The sequence below is a fragment of the Stigmatopora nigra genome, chromosome 2 (assembly GCF_051989575.1).
Source record: "Stigmatopora nigra isolate UIUO_SnigA chromosome 2, RoL_Snig_1.1, whole genome shotgun sequence".
Classification (NCBI taxonomy): domain Eukaryota; kingdom Metazoa; phylum Chordata; class Actinopteri; order Syngnathiformes; family Syngnathidae; genus Stigmatopora; species Stigmatopora nigra.
The window spans coordinates 17,899,383-17,914,889 of NC_135509.1; the positions used below are offsets into that span (position 1 = coordinate 17,899,383).

General features: G+C 38.6%; 1 protein-coding gene across 1 annotated transcript; it reads left to right on the forward strand.

Moving 5' to 3' along the window:
- Nucleotides 1-808: 808 nt before the first annotated feature.
- On the forward strand, nt 809-13,352 carry csnk2a2b (casein kinase 2, alpha prime polypeptide b). Its single transcript, XM_077710704.1, has 12 exons — nt 809-1,746; nt 3,749-3,860; nt 4,983-5,084; nt 5,648-5,698; nt 5,766-5,825; nt 5,931-6,014; nt 8,024-8,134; nt 9,956-10,057; nt 10,136-10,236; nt 11,291-11,439; nt 11,606-11,686; nt 12,764-13,352. The coding sequence occupies exons 1-11, from the start codon at nt 1,643-1,645 to the stop codon at nt 11,677-11,679; spliced, it is 1,050 nt and encodes a 349-aa protein (XP_077566830.1). The 5' UTR covers nt 809-1,642; the 3' UTR covers nt 11,680-11,686; nt 12,764-13,352.
- The last annotated feature ends 2,155 nt before the right edge of the window (nt 13,353-15,507 follow it).

Below are 15,507 nucleotides of genomic sequence, written 5' to 3' on the forward strand. Positions count from 1 at the left end.
CTGTTCCCTTGTTTATGTTTACTTTCATTTGATCAGCTGTTTCTGGTCTGGTAAAGTAAAGTGGTAAGATTTTCCATGTATTTATACATATATGTAAGGGCGAAAACAAAATTTGGTAAGATCACAAATGGTTCGAGGTTGACAGGTATGATTTTTGCCTGCAGTATTTTTTTTTTTACAAAACAATTGAATATTTTTTTCGTCGTTTTAATTATTTCGTTTAATTCAATGCTCTGAACTTTAGGATATTTTTCTGCTCCTTGTTGTTAGGGGCATGTTTATCAAAGTCAAGTGGTCGGTTTTTAGTTATTTTCTTCAATATAACCTCCTCAAGGGCATTGTTTGATTAACTGTTTTCCTTTAGAAGTAATGTATGTAAATCTGTTCAACAGGGACCTTCTAATCACAATGTTTTGCACTATTTTGGAATTAAAAATAGGTTATCACCCTAAAATTAAGGAAAATTTTCAGTATTTGATATTTTATCATCATTTCGTAGACCCGTGGTTATCATTTAATAAAAAAAAGTGAGGTTTATGAGGGAAGATTCGATCTGAGGTGGATCCTCAATGTGTGGAGTTTCCATGTTCACCCCGGGCTTGCGTGGATTTTCTCTGGGCACTCAGTTTTCCTCCTACATTTTAAAAACATGCAGGGTAGCCTGGTTGAACACTCTCTAAATTGCCCCTAGGTACGAATGTGGGCGTGGGTCGATTTAAACTCGTAAAATCAGTGCAGCGGAGCGGTTTAGTCGAAGTCAACAGGAGACTTGTTACGCCCCTCGTCACAAGGGGTCGCTGTGTCACAGCAACTCAGCCGGTCATTGCGGTCTTCGTCGTCACTCCGGCCGGCGGCCAACAGCTTTCACATCCGGGTGATTCTCGCGTCTCTCCCCTCGCATTCCGCTCCCCCTTTCCTGCGCTCGCGACCGGGGCGGACTGTAGCCGCAGAAGACACCCACCCATAGTTCCACGGTGGCTGTCTCGTCGCGGGGGGGACTCTCGAGGCGTCCATTGCCCGCGCAGCCAGCCGCCCATGACGCGGGATCCGCTGCAGGTGGTGCACGGCGGCGGCGAGCACTCCTCGTCTTTGCGACATCTTCGCGCTCAAGTAGCATCACTCGCTAACGTTAGCTAACAACATCGATCGCCCGATACTCCACCCCCTATCTACTGCTCTACCGATCAACATCTCCAATAAGCATTTGATTGATAGCCAAGACTGGACCATAGACGGGTTACTTCTACTTAGTAGAGGAAACCCATCACTTTACGGAACTCCCCTAACGTTTTAGTTCCAGGGCCCGTGGTTCCGGAGGAGCCCCTCACTTTTAAGGCAAGCGCTGGTGAAAATACTCAACACCGTTTCTCTGAGGCTACATTTGGAGCCGTTTTCTTTTTCTACCTCATCACCCCGATGCCTCCTCGGGACCTCAACTCGCATTCTCCGCTTTATTGGGACCACTGCTACTGACAATCGAGGTCTTCTTCACCCGTTCCCTTTTTATCTTCAGTTTGGCTGTGCTATTTATCCACCTCCGACCCGCACAAGTGTGTAGCTCCTTTTCTCTGTCCATCACCGGAACCACCCCGAGAATCTCGCGAGCCATCTCTCGTGATCGCCCCGAGCCACGGGTCTCGCCATGCCGGGTCCAGTGGCCGGTAGCAAGTCCCGTGTGTACGCCGATGTCAACACACTGAAGAGCCGGGATTACTGGGACTATGAGGCCCACGTACCCAACTGGAAGTAAGGACATTTTTTTGGGTTGGTTTCCTCTAATAGCATGCATGTGATGCCTGAACGCTTCATATGGGCGACTCGTTGGTGAAAGTGCGAGTAAGTGTCTATAATTACACCCATAGCTGCAAGGGTGTGATTACACTATTGTATCACACCATCCTCCTTGTCAGATTTATGCTAAAGCATGCAGTACAGTATTCTCTCGATTTTCGCAGTTAATCAATTCTGTAACCACCCATATTAAGTGAATTTCTGCAAAGCTGCAACCATATACAGTCGTATATACCTCTACTTATGAATGCCTCTAGGTACCAACGTTTCAGGTTACAAATGTGTAAATATGCACATGGGCGACTCAGGATACGAAAGAAGATCCAAGTTACGAAATCTCCCAAAAGGAAAATGCATTTCCTTGTGTTATTTTATTTTGAAAATATTGTCACGGATGCATTGAATCTCACTATAGAATGGTCCCCTCTACTGGGCTCTCATTCCATTGCTCTCATTCTATCTCATATAATGACAATAAAAACACTCAATTCAATTGGCTGTTTACAAAAGACACTATCTTATGTTTGAAGATTCTCTCTTACATACCTGTCCACCTCGGCTAAAGGCTCCCCTTATTAATGATTGCAATTCCCCCTATTAAGTGATTAAAAATGCAATGGGGCACAATTTTGCACACAGACACTTAGGCCACACATAAAAGTCAAATATGTACTATAAAGTGGACAGCTTTTAACCCTGGTAGAAAACGCTCTTGGTGCCATCCTTCGGACAAACGTGTTTGCCTGGAGCTTGCATTTTGAAACATTTCTGGGAAATTTCATCATGTGCTTCGAAACCCCTAGGCTCCCGGCCGTCCAGTCTTGTGAGCGAACTCTAATTTTGGGTTAAAGGCGTCAGCGTCCGCTGTAAGGTCGCCTGGGCTCGTATTTCTGAAAAAAATCCATCCTCACCAAGGTTCTCTGCTGTCCAGTCTACTGAGCAAGCTCTATTTTTGGTTAAGGGTGACTGGACACTCTAAATTGCCCCTTGAAATGAGTGGTAGTGTGAATGGTTGTTTGTCTCCTTGTGCACTGCGATTGGCTGGCCACGAATTCAGAGTGTCCCCCCGCCTCTGGCCCGAAGTCAGCTAGAATAGGGTCCAGCACCCCTGCGACCCTAGTGACACCAGGGGGGAAGCGGTTCAAAAATTAGATGGGGGGGGACGCCATCCACCGTAAGGTCGCCCGGGGCTCGCAATTTAGAAAAATAAAGCCCCCCTCACTGAGGCTACATGCTGTCCAGTTCGCTCAGAGAGCTCTATTTCAGAACTGACGGCCACCGCCCGCTGCCCCCATTTTTCTGTTCAGAGCTGAGTTGAGGGACAGTTCCCTGTCTTTCGCCATTTTTTTCTGGGAAGTGTATTCTGCTTGCAAGTTTCAGTATGAATTTTGACATTTTTATGAACATTTTTGATTTGGATACTTAATAGAAAAAACTTGGTGTACTGAAGCCACAAAGTGGTGAAGGAAACAGCATATTTAACCATAGACCAGCACCGTGTAATAGTGGTTATGGTGTTCCCACACCTATGGTTACGAATCCCCACCACATTCCCCAAGCATCAATGATAGATGAATTGAAGGCCGAATCGTTGTTTGCACAGTACTATTGGCTGGCGACCAGTCCAGGCCCAAATTGGCAATTGCTAATAAGGGTCAGAAATGTGAAATTGGCTACCGTCTGCTCGCCGACTGCTGTTAAGGTGCTCTTGAGAAAGACATTTTTCATACCTCATCCTAAACTAAAGTTGTGCAGCTCCCCTGTATTCACTACTTGACTCAAAATATCCACAGAAAGGTACATTTAATAAATAATTTCCGGGCTTTGAGCCCACTAATGACACTAATGGGGACGAGCTGTGCCAAAAAAAATGGTTGGATTACTTTTGACAATAGAGCTGATGAAGAAACCAGTGTATTTTGTCACCCTTTGACCAGTTCTCTGCCCATTCCCATAGCAACCAGGAGGACTATCAGCTGGTACGAAAACTGGGCAGGGGAAAGTACAGTGAAGTTTTTGAGGCCATAAACATCACCAACAATGAGAAGGTGGTAGTCAAAATTCTGAAGGTGAGTAGATTTGTGTTTAAAGCTATAGCAACAGTTTTGTCTCATCCACACATGATATTGATAGTGACGATAAATCTGGATAAAATATTGTGATCATTTGTTATTCTGCTTCATTTGTGCAGTGTCTATATTTATATTCATCATAATGCTATCAAACGTTTATTTTAGACCGAAAACCACCAAACACCAGAGAAATAGAATGACATACGTGCAAAGTTAAGCCTTTAATACCCTGAAGTGACTTCTGGTGTGACATGCAGTTTGATGATAAACAGCTTGCACACCCTTATAATAGGCAACTCTGTAAATCATTTTTTTGAACTCTTTTCTATAAAAACTGAAATTTGGTAGTCACTAGTGATGTCCCGATTCGAGACACGGTATCAGCACCCACCCAATATAGTGCTTTTTGTGTATCGGACAGTATTGGATTTTGTCACAGGATCAGATCTGATCCAGTGGTGGTAGTGCGTGTTTTTAGTATTATTGAGCTTTTTGATTGCAATAAATCAAACGTTTGCTAAATGGTGGTCACAATCATGGTGGATTCTATTTAAAGTCTTTTTAAAGTGAACTCTGGTTTTCCCTACTTAACCACCACTTTAAAACTTAGACTTTATAAAATACGATATTTTTGCGTTATTAGATTTTATAATAATTCTGGCATTGGATCAGTATCGACAAACCATATTTTGAAAAACATCGGATTAGAAGCAAATAAATTCGCATCGGCAAATCCCTAGTAGTGGAATTAACGCTCTCACTATAATTCACGGGAATAAACTCCCAATCAATTTACCTTAAAGGGATGACAATGATCATTGACTGCCAGCCCCTCCCTGTTCAAATGAATAAATATTTCAATTCCAGTCATCAAATAGTTGTAAAAGCAGCATGATTTTTTAAAAATTAGCATTTTATTCGTACACCCCAGATGTTAGCTGTCTTGTTGCTGCAAGATTCCTCTCTGTGGTATGACTGACAAAATGATGCTGAAGCATGCAGACGAGAGGCAGGCATGCTGAATAAGCAACTTCAGGATCAGGAGTCAAACGTGACATGTAGGAGAACTTCGTGGTGTAATTTTTTCCCTCCCTCCCTCCATGTTATGTCCATCCTTAGCCAGTTAAGAAAAAGAAGATCAAGCGTGAGATCAAGATCTTGGAAAATCTGCGTGGTGGGACCAACATCATCCGTCTCGTCGACACAGTCAAAGACCCAGTGGTAAATTATCTAATTTATATAAATACATTATTTATATATATATATATATATATATATATATATATATATATATATATATATATATATATATATATATATATATATATATATATATATATATATATATATATATATATATATATATATATATATATATATATATATATATATATATATATATATATATATATATATATATATATATATATATATATATATATATATATATATATATATATATATATATACATACATACATACATACATACATACATACATACATACATACATACACACACACACACACACACACATATATATATATATTATTTTTCATAAAAATGCAACATAGATGAATAATAATATGAATTAAGAAAAGCAAATAGAAAGTCAAACACTTTAACAACATATGAGCTAAATTATGAAGAAGTATTGTATAACAGACCATTGTACTGTACTGTAAAGTATGTTACCCTAACCCATTAACATTAGTTGATTAACAAAATATTCTGCTCAACATTAAATGGTCTTTTTCTTCTACTTTCCTTTTTATGTCGCTTCAGTCCCGAACGCCAGCACTTGTCTTTGAATGCATCAATAACACAGACTTCAAGGTAATAAAAGTAGTCCATTCTACTTTTTTCCGGCATTTATTATAATTACATGACAAATTTGTTTCAGGAGTTGTACCAGAAATTGACAGACTATGATATCCGTTTTTATATGTATGAACTACTGAAGGTGAGAGGAGCTATAACATAAAAAGACATTTACATTCATTCATTTTTTCCGCCTATTCAATATCCCTATTTGGATTAATAATCTTTGGCTATATGCACTGGTCAGGCCCTGGACTACTGTCACAGCATGGGAATCATGCATCGCGATGTCAAGCCCCACAATGTGATGATTGACCATCAGTTGAGAAAGGTAGGCAACTTCTAACTAACTTTACATGCACACACACATCAAATGAATTCCAAAAAAAACCAAAAAAACCTTGATGTGCATAACATCTATCCGTAACTGACCTTGTTTAAGTGTTAGTTAAACATGGCTGACCTTGGGCAGCCGTGTGGTCCTGTTGTGGGACTGAAAGGGTTCCCAATGTCATGCCCAAGGATTGTATCCAATTGGGCCATCTCGTTGTCCATCATGTTCATGTCCATAAAAAAAATCCTACTCATTTAAGTAAAGCACAAAATAATCGTAATCTGTATCGTAATTGTAATCTGTTAGGTTAGCATTCAATTTTGGTTGTTGCTTGTATAATTTACAGACAGACATGTATATACCTGAAGTAGAGCTGTGTGATATGACAAAAATTGTTATCACGAGGGGAAAAAAATATCAGTATCGATAATTATCACAGTAACTGTCACCTCTTTTTTAAACTTCAAACTTCTGTGAATAAGTAAATGAATTACTTTCCTCTTTATTCAAATATGAAAGTAACAGTTACCTTACTTTATAAGAAAAGAGAATATGAAATATGAGGATTTTAAAAAGTATTTTAGTTGTTCTGTTATGCAATAAAGATAAGATAATTCCCACCTTAGACTATGAAAATTAAAGAATGAAAACCTGCAGTCATTTTGACAGGGGTCTTTATTTTTGTAAATTTGCCTTCAAACCAAAAGTTGCTGTGCAATATGACATAAAATAACCAACTGAAGATATCGATATCGTCACCATTAGCAAGAAAACCATAGAAAAGCCATACAAAAAGAAACTGTACATTTCTTACATGGCCATTTACTCAAAAAATAAAATTAAAAAGTTGGATGAATTTTACCCAAAATTACCAGTTTTAGTTTTTTTGCAACGTTTTCAGAACATTTACATAAGATGGGGAAATACCTTGACATCAAGAAAACAGATTACAGTGTGTCCTCAAATGAGGACAGTGGGTTAAGGACATTTTCAATAGGGCATTAAAAAATACAAAGACACTGCCAGGGAGGCTTGGTGTTGTTCTGCATCTCATAATCGCTTATTTTGGCCGTGTTATTTTATTTATGCGTTGATGTGTTAGCCTCTATTTCTAACATGCTAAAATGTTTCCTCATCGTACTTTTCTCCTGAGCGTTGGTCTGGTTCTAGTATTCATCTCGCAACAGCGCCACGTTCTCTCTTGTGGTCAGGTGATGCAATCGCAATTTAGAATAATCACATATTGTTGATAAAATTTATTTCACGATAATTATCGTTATTGTTTTATCGCCCAGCTCTATCTACCCTGAGGACTAGCAAAAATATTAACACATTTGATGTTTATTATCTGAAGGTCTTGCTTAGCAAAAGACACATTTAAGATGGCAGAAACTAGCACCTCATACTTAAAGATCACAATGATGGGTGCGTGTCGAGATAATATCAACTACAATGTTAAAATTTCCTTCTGACTTCCAGTTTTTAATGTTTGATGATTTCTTTTGGGTGAAATCCCATCATTGGGAAATATTCTCTCCTGTTGGAGGCAAGAGTGTGGGAGTAGAAGCCTAAAAATAACAGCAGATGTAATTTTTGTTTCACCGCTCTTTGATGGTGACTTCTATTACTTTGTTCATCTGCCGTTGAAGTACTTGGTGGATTCCAGTACAAACCATGAGGCCGGAGAGAGCATGCATACTGGAGTATCTGACAGTTCTTGTGCATTGACCACTGTTAAAAGCTCATTCTAAATACTTGTTTTGTGAGGTATCTATTAGGTCTCAATGGCAGTATCAAAAAAATACTGATACAATTCAATTTTATGCAGGCTGAATTTTGTACAATTATTAAATTGTAATATATCTTTATAGAAAACTTATTAAATAGGGTATGCTCGTATGCATTTCTGTATTTATTGATGGTGACACAATTTATGACAATGAAAAAACACTTTTATCTGACATAAGTGTGAAGGTAGGATATTAATTATTGTGTTGTTTCCATAGCTACGCTTAATAGACTGGGGTCTAGCGGAGTTCTACCATCCTTCTCAAGAGTACAATGTAAGAGTGGCATCCCGATACTTCAAAGGCCCTGAGCTCCTTGTGGATTACCAAGTAAGAGACATATTACACATTCTTTTCCCAGCAGACGCATTCACACAATGGTGCAGTGGTAGAAATAACCATTTGATACTCTGCGAAATGTGTACATTTATTTACTTCAAAAGCTATAAACAGTCTCTAACTTTTTTTTCAAAATTCTTATAGTAACAAATAGAATGTGTCAAAAATGTTAAAACACAGACAATCTGTATAAAATTTAGACAATAATGGGTTTTTTTTCAGAAATAGTTTAATAATTGGCATCCTGCTTGATACATTGGTGAAAAATACTGAATTGTTCTTTTATGTGGAGACAATTGAAATTAAAAAAAGAAATGAAGCGAATTTTTCCAGTAAATGGCTTCACAAAATGGGGGCAGACTGTTTATTAATGCCGGCACTCAAACCCCACTTTTGCTAACCTCCGAAAAACATAAGAAAGCAGACCAAAAGAGTTTCTGCCTTTAATTTATATTTTTATTTATCACTCACCCTGTTCCCAGGTTGTACCCATGTTTTCAGCACTTCTTTTATAAACAGATTTCTTAGAAGGAAATCATCAATTTAAGTTTACCACATCCTTATATGCAGAGAGTAACCGCCTTTCACAAGAACAACTATACTTGGTGTTGTCTGTTACTTTAGGTAACACTTAATTACTCCTCCTGCCTAACATGCAAATATAATGAACTGTTAAAAGAAAGGACCTCACCCAAAAATGTAGTACAGGCACTCCCCTACTTACGAACAAGTTAGGTTCCGAGTGCTTGTTCATTAGTTGAAATCGTTCAAATTGAAGTTGATTCAGTGCTATATTTTGTATTATAATTTATGTTTAAGGCCTATATAAGTATATTGAAGGTTTATATATGTGCATTTGTATGTTTGAGGCTTGTATAAGTAACCAGCATTGGTTTGTATTGAAAAATACATTTAACAAAATGGAGAGAATACATACAGTACTCTATACATACATTAGAGAGATGGAGAGAGATTTACGAGAAACTTCCCGAAAGAAGCTATCTAATGACGATTGCAGTTTTCTTCTTTTTTTCATCATAAGTGCGTTAGCACGGGTATGGCATCATTCAATTGATTTCCAACCTTTATGCAACGTTCAATATTTGGGTCCTGCCGCTCAATCTTTCTGTTCATAAATGGTACTGACGGTTGAACGATTCAATTTGTAGTATTCCCGTGCAACGCTCACCACTTTCTCATGCGCATCAAGCTTCTTTATTATTGCCACTTTCATTTCAAATGAAATGGCTTGCCTCTTCTTTGCACTTCCCTCACTAGAAGCATTTCGCTTTTCACCACCATATTGAATAATGGATGCACCAAGTATTTAATGATAGAAATGAAAAATGTTCTTTGCCCACTAGAGATACATCACACACTTCCGCACTGGGTACAAGGTAGATGCTGAGTGAGGTGCGTTCTCACAGCGCCAGGCGTCGTTATTAGTGGCGGAAAAAAACACTACTCGGAAAAAGGCGCGCAGTACAAAATCGAACTTACGAAATTGCAGAAAGGTTCGTAAGTTGAAAGTTTGAAGTAGGGCAGCGTCTGTATACTTTTATATTTTATTTTATTGTACATATTTTTATACACCTTACTGAAATCCTCTCTATTGTGGGATGTTTAAGAAAATATTAGCATTGTAAGAGTATTTGTTTGACTATCAAACGTTGTTTATCTCTTTTGTGTTAGTGCATATCTGTCCTGCTGCTGGCTGGCTACAAATTCCCGAGTGCACCTCTCCAACATGTGTATGATTGTTCTGATCATCCTCATCCATGTAAATAACTGTTTTTTGATTTTGTTTTTCAGATGTATGATTACAGTCTTGACATGTGGAGCTTGGGTTGCATGCTTGCTAGCATGATCTTTCAGAAAGAGCCCTTCTTCCACGGACAGGACAACTACGACCAGGTAATATTTGTCAATGTTAGGTTTCATTTGTTGTGTCAACTTTTGGCTTAATTTTTTACTTTGGTCATATTTTAACAGCTGGTGAGAATTGCCAAGGTTCTGGGGACCGATGAGCTTTTCGGCTACCTGCGTAAATACCACATTGAATTGGATCCACGCTTCAAAGATCTGCTTGGACAGTAAGTCCAGTCTGACTTCTTATTTATCATTAAATCTGTAATTGCTCTGAAATTTTTGGTGATGCATCAAGGTGTCCCTAATCTGTAGAACAGGGTTAGGGAAGATGCGACTTGTTATCCTTATATGGCTCTTTTGAGTGCATCTGACTTTCTGGACTTTCAATGTGGAGCTAGCTGGTTCACTGTAAAAAGTTGCTCACACCATGACAAGTTGATCTTGGACATTTAAAACGTACACCTGTGTAATGCCTCAAATCATGGTCCAGCTGTTGGGGTTTAAGTGGAGACAGGCATTAGAGCTTGCCTTCCAAGAGTCTGAGCCTTTTGGTGAGAGATCATTAGCTTTCAGCTGGGAAAACACCCAAAAATGAACTGAGTACTGAGAGTACTCAGTATCACACACCAGAATGTATATAATTAACTTCACTTTCAATGAGCATTACTCTTTGAGCTGTCAAATTTGTGCCACACCCATGAAATCAATGGTCATGAAAGGGAAATCCAGATGCTCATCCCATTCCGGTTTCTGTTACTAAAACGTCCCCCTGGTTTTGGTTTCCACGTATGATCAAAACTTATTATTTTCTGTGTATAGTAATCTAAGATTATTTAAGTTAAATTTGTAATTTCCTGCTTTTGTGTTTATTCAGAGGGTGGAAACGAATTAATTTGTATTTACTTAATTTCTGCGGCAAAAAATGATTTGAGATGCGAGTAAATTGACATACGAGCTCGGTCCCGGAAGGCATTAAGCTCATATTTCAAGGTATTACTGTAATTGAATGAATGTGTGTTAACATTCTTAGAGGGTGGGTGTATAAGTGTGTGGGTAAACATATGCATATATACTGTATGCCTGTTGTGGATTCATATTTTGTTAAAAAAAATGTTGTTGGGGAGTTGGCCCTTCTGTAGAGTTTTTTTGTTGACTCCTGTCAACATTTATGCAATGATGAAAATTACACTACTGCAACCTGCTGTCAAAATAGTGGAATTGCATCCATTGTTATACTTGACTGCTGAAAAAAATGTTTGCTTCTCTGTATGAACTCAGACAGAGCAGGAAACGCTGGGAGCAGTTTGTGCTGACAGAGAACCGGCACTTGGTCAGTCCTGAGGCTTTGGACCTCCTAGACAAGCTGCTTCGCTACGACCATCAACAAAGACTGACCGCCACAGAGGCCATGGAGCATCCCTACTTCTGTTAGCAAAATTCACATTCTAGCTTTGACTTTAATTGAGTTAGGGGTTTGAGCAATGATCGTCAACGGCGTTCAAATGTGCTCTTGAATATAAGTATTAACTAGGTTTCCATTAATTTGTGAGTATGTAGCTTCAGGACACAGTAACCACTCTATATTTTTCACAGACCCCGTTGTTAAGGAGCAGTCTCTGTCAAATTCTGACAACATGGTTTCCAGTGGCAACACCACGGCACGATGAAACACAGGTTTGTGTTCAATTTCAAATTCTGCCTGAGAAAAAGCTAACCAAATTTCAAAGATAATAGGCTAAGCAATGTTGTATTACCGAATGTTAGATTGACATTTTGACTACAGTCGATGTCATACCACTTAGGAAAAGTTTTCTGTGCAAACACCACTCATATTTAAAAATAAAAAATAATATCAGTGTTATTGATACTGCCAATTGATCCAAATGTTGATTCTCATTGGTTGAGGGAAAGTAAGCAAGTAGTAATGAAACTCCTGTGGAAAACAAAAGCCTCTTAAAAAAAAATCTGAGATTTCCTTGGTAGTTAATAAGTTCTGGAGAACTACAGCTTTTGTGTGCAAGTCCACACAAGCACAAAAATGTAACGTCCTAAATTACGTTAGGCTTTTGCAGTTGTTTTTTTTTTTTTTTTTTTTTTAAGATTTATTTCAACCACTGTAGTGAGGAAAATTAAGTTACTGCAACCTATTGACAAAACAGTAGAATTACATTTATAGCAATATTTTCTTGGTAAAAAAATGGCAACAGTCACGTTTATTTGTTTAGAATTTTTGCACATAATCCATTTTTATTTGCAAAGACATAGCAATTGATGGCTTTCAAGCAAATGCAAAGATCCAAATTAGAAAAATCCATCATTGTAGGGACATATACTAATACCAAAATATCGTGGGGGTGGGGAGCGGTGTTGCTGCTATGAGATTTACTGTTAATTCATGAAAAATTCTTTACTAGATGTTTAAAGAGTCTCAATTGCCCCCATGTATGAGTGTAAGTGTGGTTCTCCATCTCCTTGTGCCCTGCAATTGGCTGATCACTAATTCAGGGTGTCCCCCGCTTGGTGCCCGTAGTTGGCTGTGGTAGGTTCCAGCAAATCTTGTGAGGAAAATTAATGTGAGTTGTGAATGAGACCACGATATGCGTTTGTTTTTGTGTTTGTCTGCAAAAAGAAAAAGGCGACCAATGTTTGTTTTTGTGTTTGTCTGCAAAAGGAAAAAGGCGACCAATTGTCACCAGAAATTACTGTACGTAGACATATAGTACCTCTTATCTTTTCTCTCTCTGTCTTCAGAAAGTAGAAAGAAGAAGGATGCCTGTTACCTCAACTTTGTCCGCAGTTGTGACAGTGACTTTGACAAGTGTACAGTGACAGTGGATCAAAGTAACTGACCAGTTACAAACTCACAGATATGTGCATACAGACACACACCCATACACACGCAAGCAGGTATACATACACCCTCCTCCTCTGTATCAGTCTGTGATTGGCCTGTTCTGGTGTCATGTCCAGCAGCCTGACCAATGAGCTGGAAAATGCTCACTCTCAGACCCTCCAATGTCAGTCTCATATACAAGGACAAACTACTTTAAAAGAAAAATTCCCCTCTCACAAGTCCATTCTTCCTTAATATCGTTCCGCCTCTTTGTTTGCATCAGCATGGACGATGGACAGGAGTGTGACCTTATACAAGACACCACCATTTTCTCCCCGAGTCCTGTTAACCCAAGCACTCATCAGTCAGTCCCCTCCTCTTTGCCATCTTTTACCCTGACAGACAAATGTCTTAGCACTACTCCAATTCTGAAAGTGGCATGGTGGACTCTCTCTAGCTAGAATGATAATAATATTAATGAAAAATAAATGATTTTTATTTAGATGACCCTTGCCTGTTTTGAGTATTTTTTTCTTATGTCATGGTCAAAGCAATTGGATGGCTGAACTATCTCAAACGTAAAAAGAATTGCAAAGAAGCCTCGAATTACCTTGTCTTGCAAGAGATGTATGGCAAATCTGTCTGGTTTTCTGATGTTTTAGATTTCAAATTTGATTCACAAAATGGGGCTAACAAGCACTGACTGAATTTAAAAGAACCAATGACAAAAGAATTGATGTGACATGAACGAAAGGCTGCATCGTCGATTGTAGTCAGTTTGTAGATGTCAAACAGTTATGCATTGCCGTTCTTGTGTTAGATCTGCCCTTGAGTTGGCCGGGAGGGTTGATCGATATTGAACCGTGATGGACATCTAATTGAAACCACAGCAGACCAGATTGACTTGCCATCTATCTTGTACATCGAGAAAGTCAGGCTGGCTTGACAGGCTAAGAATAGCTCAAAGTATACTAAGAAACAAATTACATTGCATAAATAGATTGATGTTAAGAGTCATTTTCAGTCAAGTTTAACAGGTGTTTTCAAATCATTTTCACTGCAGATCCCAAAGAGGGCATTTATCATAAAAACATAATTTACAGTCTTATTGTACATGTATACTTTGTACAGAGTTCTTATGAATGATTTCTCAATTTTTGTTAAACAGCATACATGTTTGACATGATTCTTTTAACAGAGCTCTTTCAAACATTCCACTTTCATTTTGTATGTTTCCAATATTTTTTAATGCAAACAGAAATAACTCAAGAATTCCCACTCATAATTATTAACCCCATCTAACAGTGGTGGTCTGTCCATTTCCTAGTAACACCTTCAGCCAAAACTATTTTATGGGTCTAAAACCTCTACTGCAGCTACTGCTCCGACACAATAATCAATAAATCAATGCACAAAAATGGGGTAAAATCCAGCCGAAAACAGCATTCCTTGATTAAATTCAAATACTGGAGCTTTTTAGACATCAGAACCGGGCCCGGAGTATCATTTCCCCGGAAAAAAAAGACAGCGATGAACGTCTATGCCTGCCAGAAGGCAATGACGTATCCCTACACCTGCGAGAAGGCCTTGGTGTCACGAAATTGAATTCTGATTGGTCAAAGCAAGTTTTATCGACCTTTACTTGATGCAGCAGAGCCTGCAGAACTGACTGTGAAGACCTCAAGGCAGATTTCTGTCGCTGGCAACAAATAGCTGAAATGTGATTGGTTAAATGCTTAAATATGAAAACACATCTGGAAGCAACGCAACCGGGGGGAAAGCAATGAAAGCAAGCTAACAGACAATTTGGAATTATTTAATAAGTATTCACGGACAAAATATAATTAACATCAGTCTGTGATTCAGATTTTTTTTTCAGGCCAGCAGAGTTAGTCTTGCAGGCCCTGACAGTCCACCATGGACTTTGTAGCACCTTTTTTTCATTAATGCCAATCTGACAGTTTATTGCTTGGATGGTTAATTGTGATGGTAAGCAAGTTTGTTTTATACAGTTCATCAATCATTAGTTCTGAATGTCATCAGTGTGCGAGTGTCAAACCAAAGTATCAACTACACCTGAAAAGGAACCAGAGCTTTGACTACCTTTTCTACCACCTGACTCCCTGCTCACGTTCAGCAATGCTCAACCACAAACGTCGCAAGGAGGACACGTGTCACGTGAGCTTTACTTTTTTAGCTTCTTGCCATAAAACATTCAAAAGACAGTGTGATTTGCCAAAGCACACACGTGAGTGAGTACATTATCTTTTTTTCTGTGGTTATAAGTGCAGGTGAGCTGTTCTTTCCACTGTATTTTGTCACTCTAGCCCTTGCGATCTTCTTTCTTTTGGGAATATTCCATTTGTTTCTCGTTTGGTTTGAGTTTTTGAGGGTGGTATACACTTTCTTGCAAACATTTCCCACCTTTAAAAAATGCTCCATTTTCAATTTGCATTTGTTTGAATGAATTACCACATGTATGTATTGTTCGAACTATAAGTCGCACCTGATTATAAGGCACACCAGCTAAAGAATACACAATGAAGAGGAGGGGAAAAATGTATATAGCACTGGTGGATAAGTTGCATTTTGGAGAGGGCAATTTCTTATTTGATCAGAAACCAAGTGTTTTCGAGCCTATCCCAGCTGAGTTAATGGCCAG

Bases quoted from the DNA above. Each gene is read 5' to 3' on its own strand.
- csnk2a2b (XM_077710704.1), top strand. From the start codon at position 1,643: ATGCCGGGTCCAGTGGCCGGTAGCAAGTCCCGTGTGTACGCCGATGTC. The intron at 5,699-5,765 runs GTAATAAAAGTA...AATTTGTTTCAG, and splicing joins TCAATAACACAGACTTCAAG to GAGTTGTACCAGAAATTGAC. The intron at 5,826-5,930 runs GTGAGAGGAGCT...TGCACTGGTCAG, and splicing joins ATATGTATGAACTACTGAAG to GCCCTGGACTACTGTCACAG.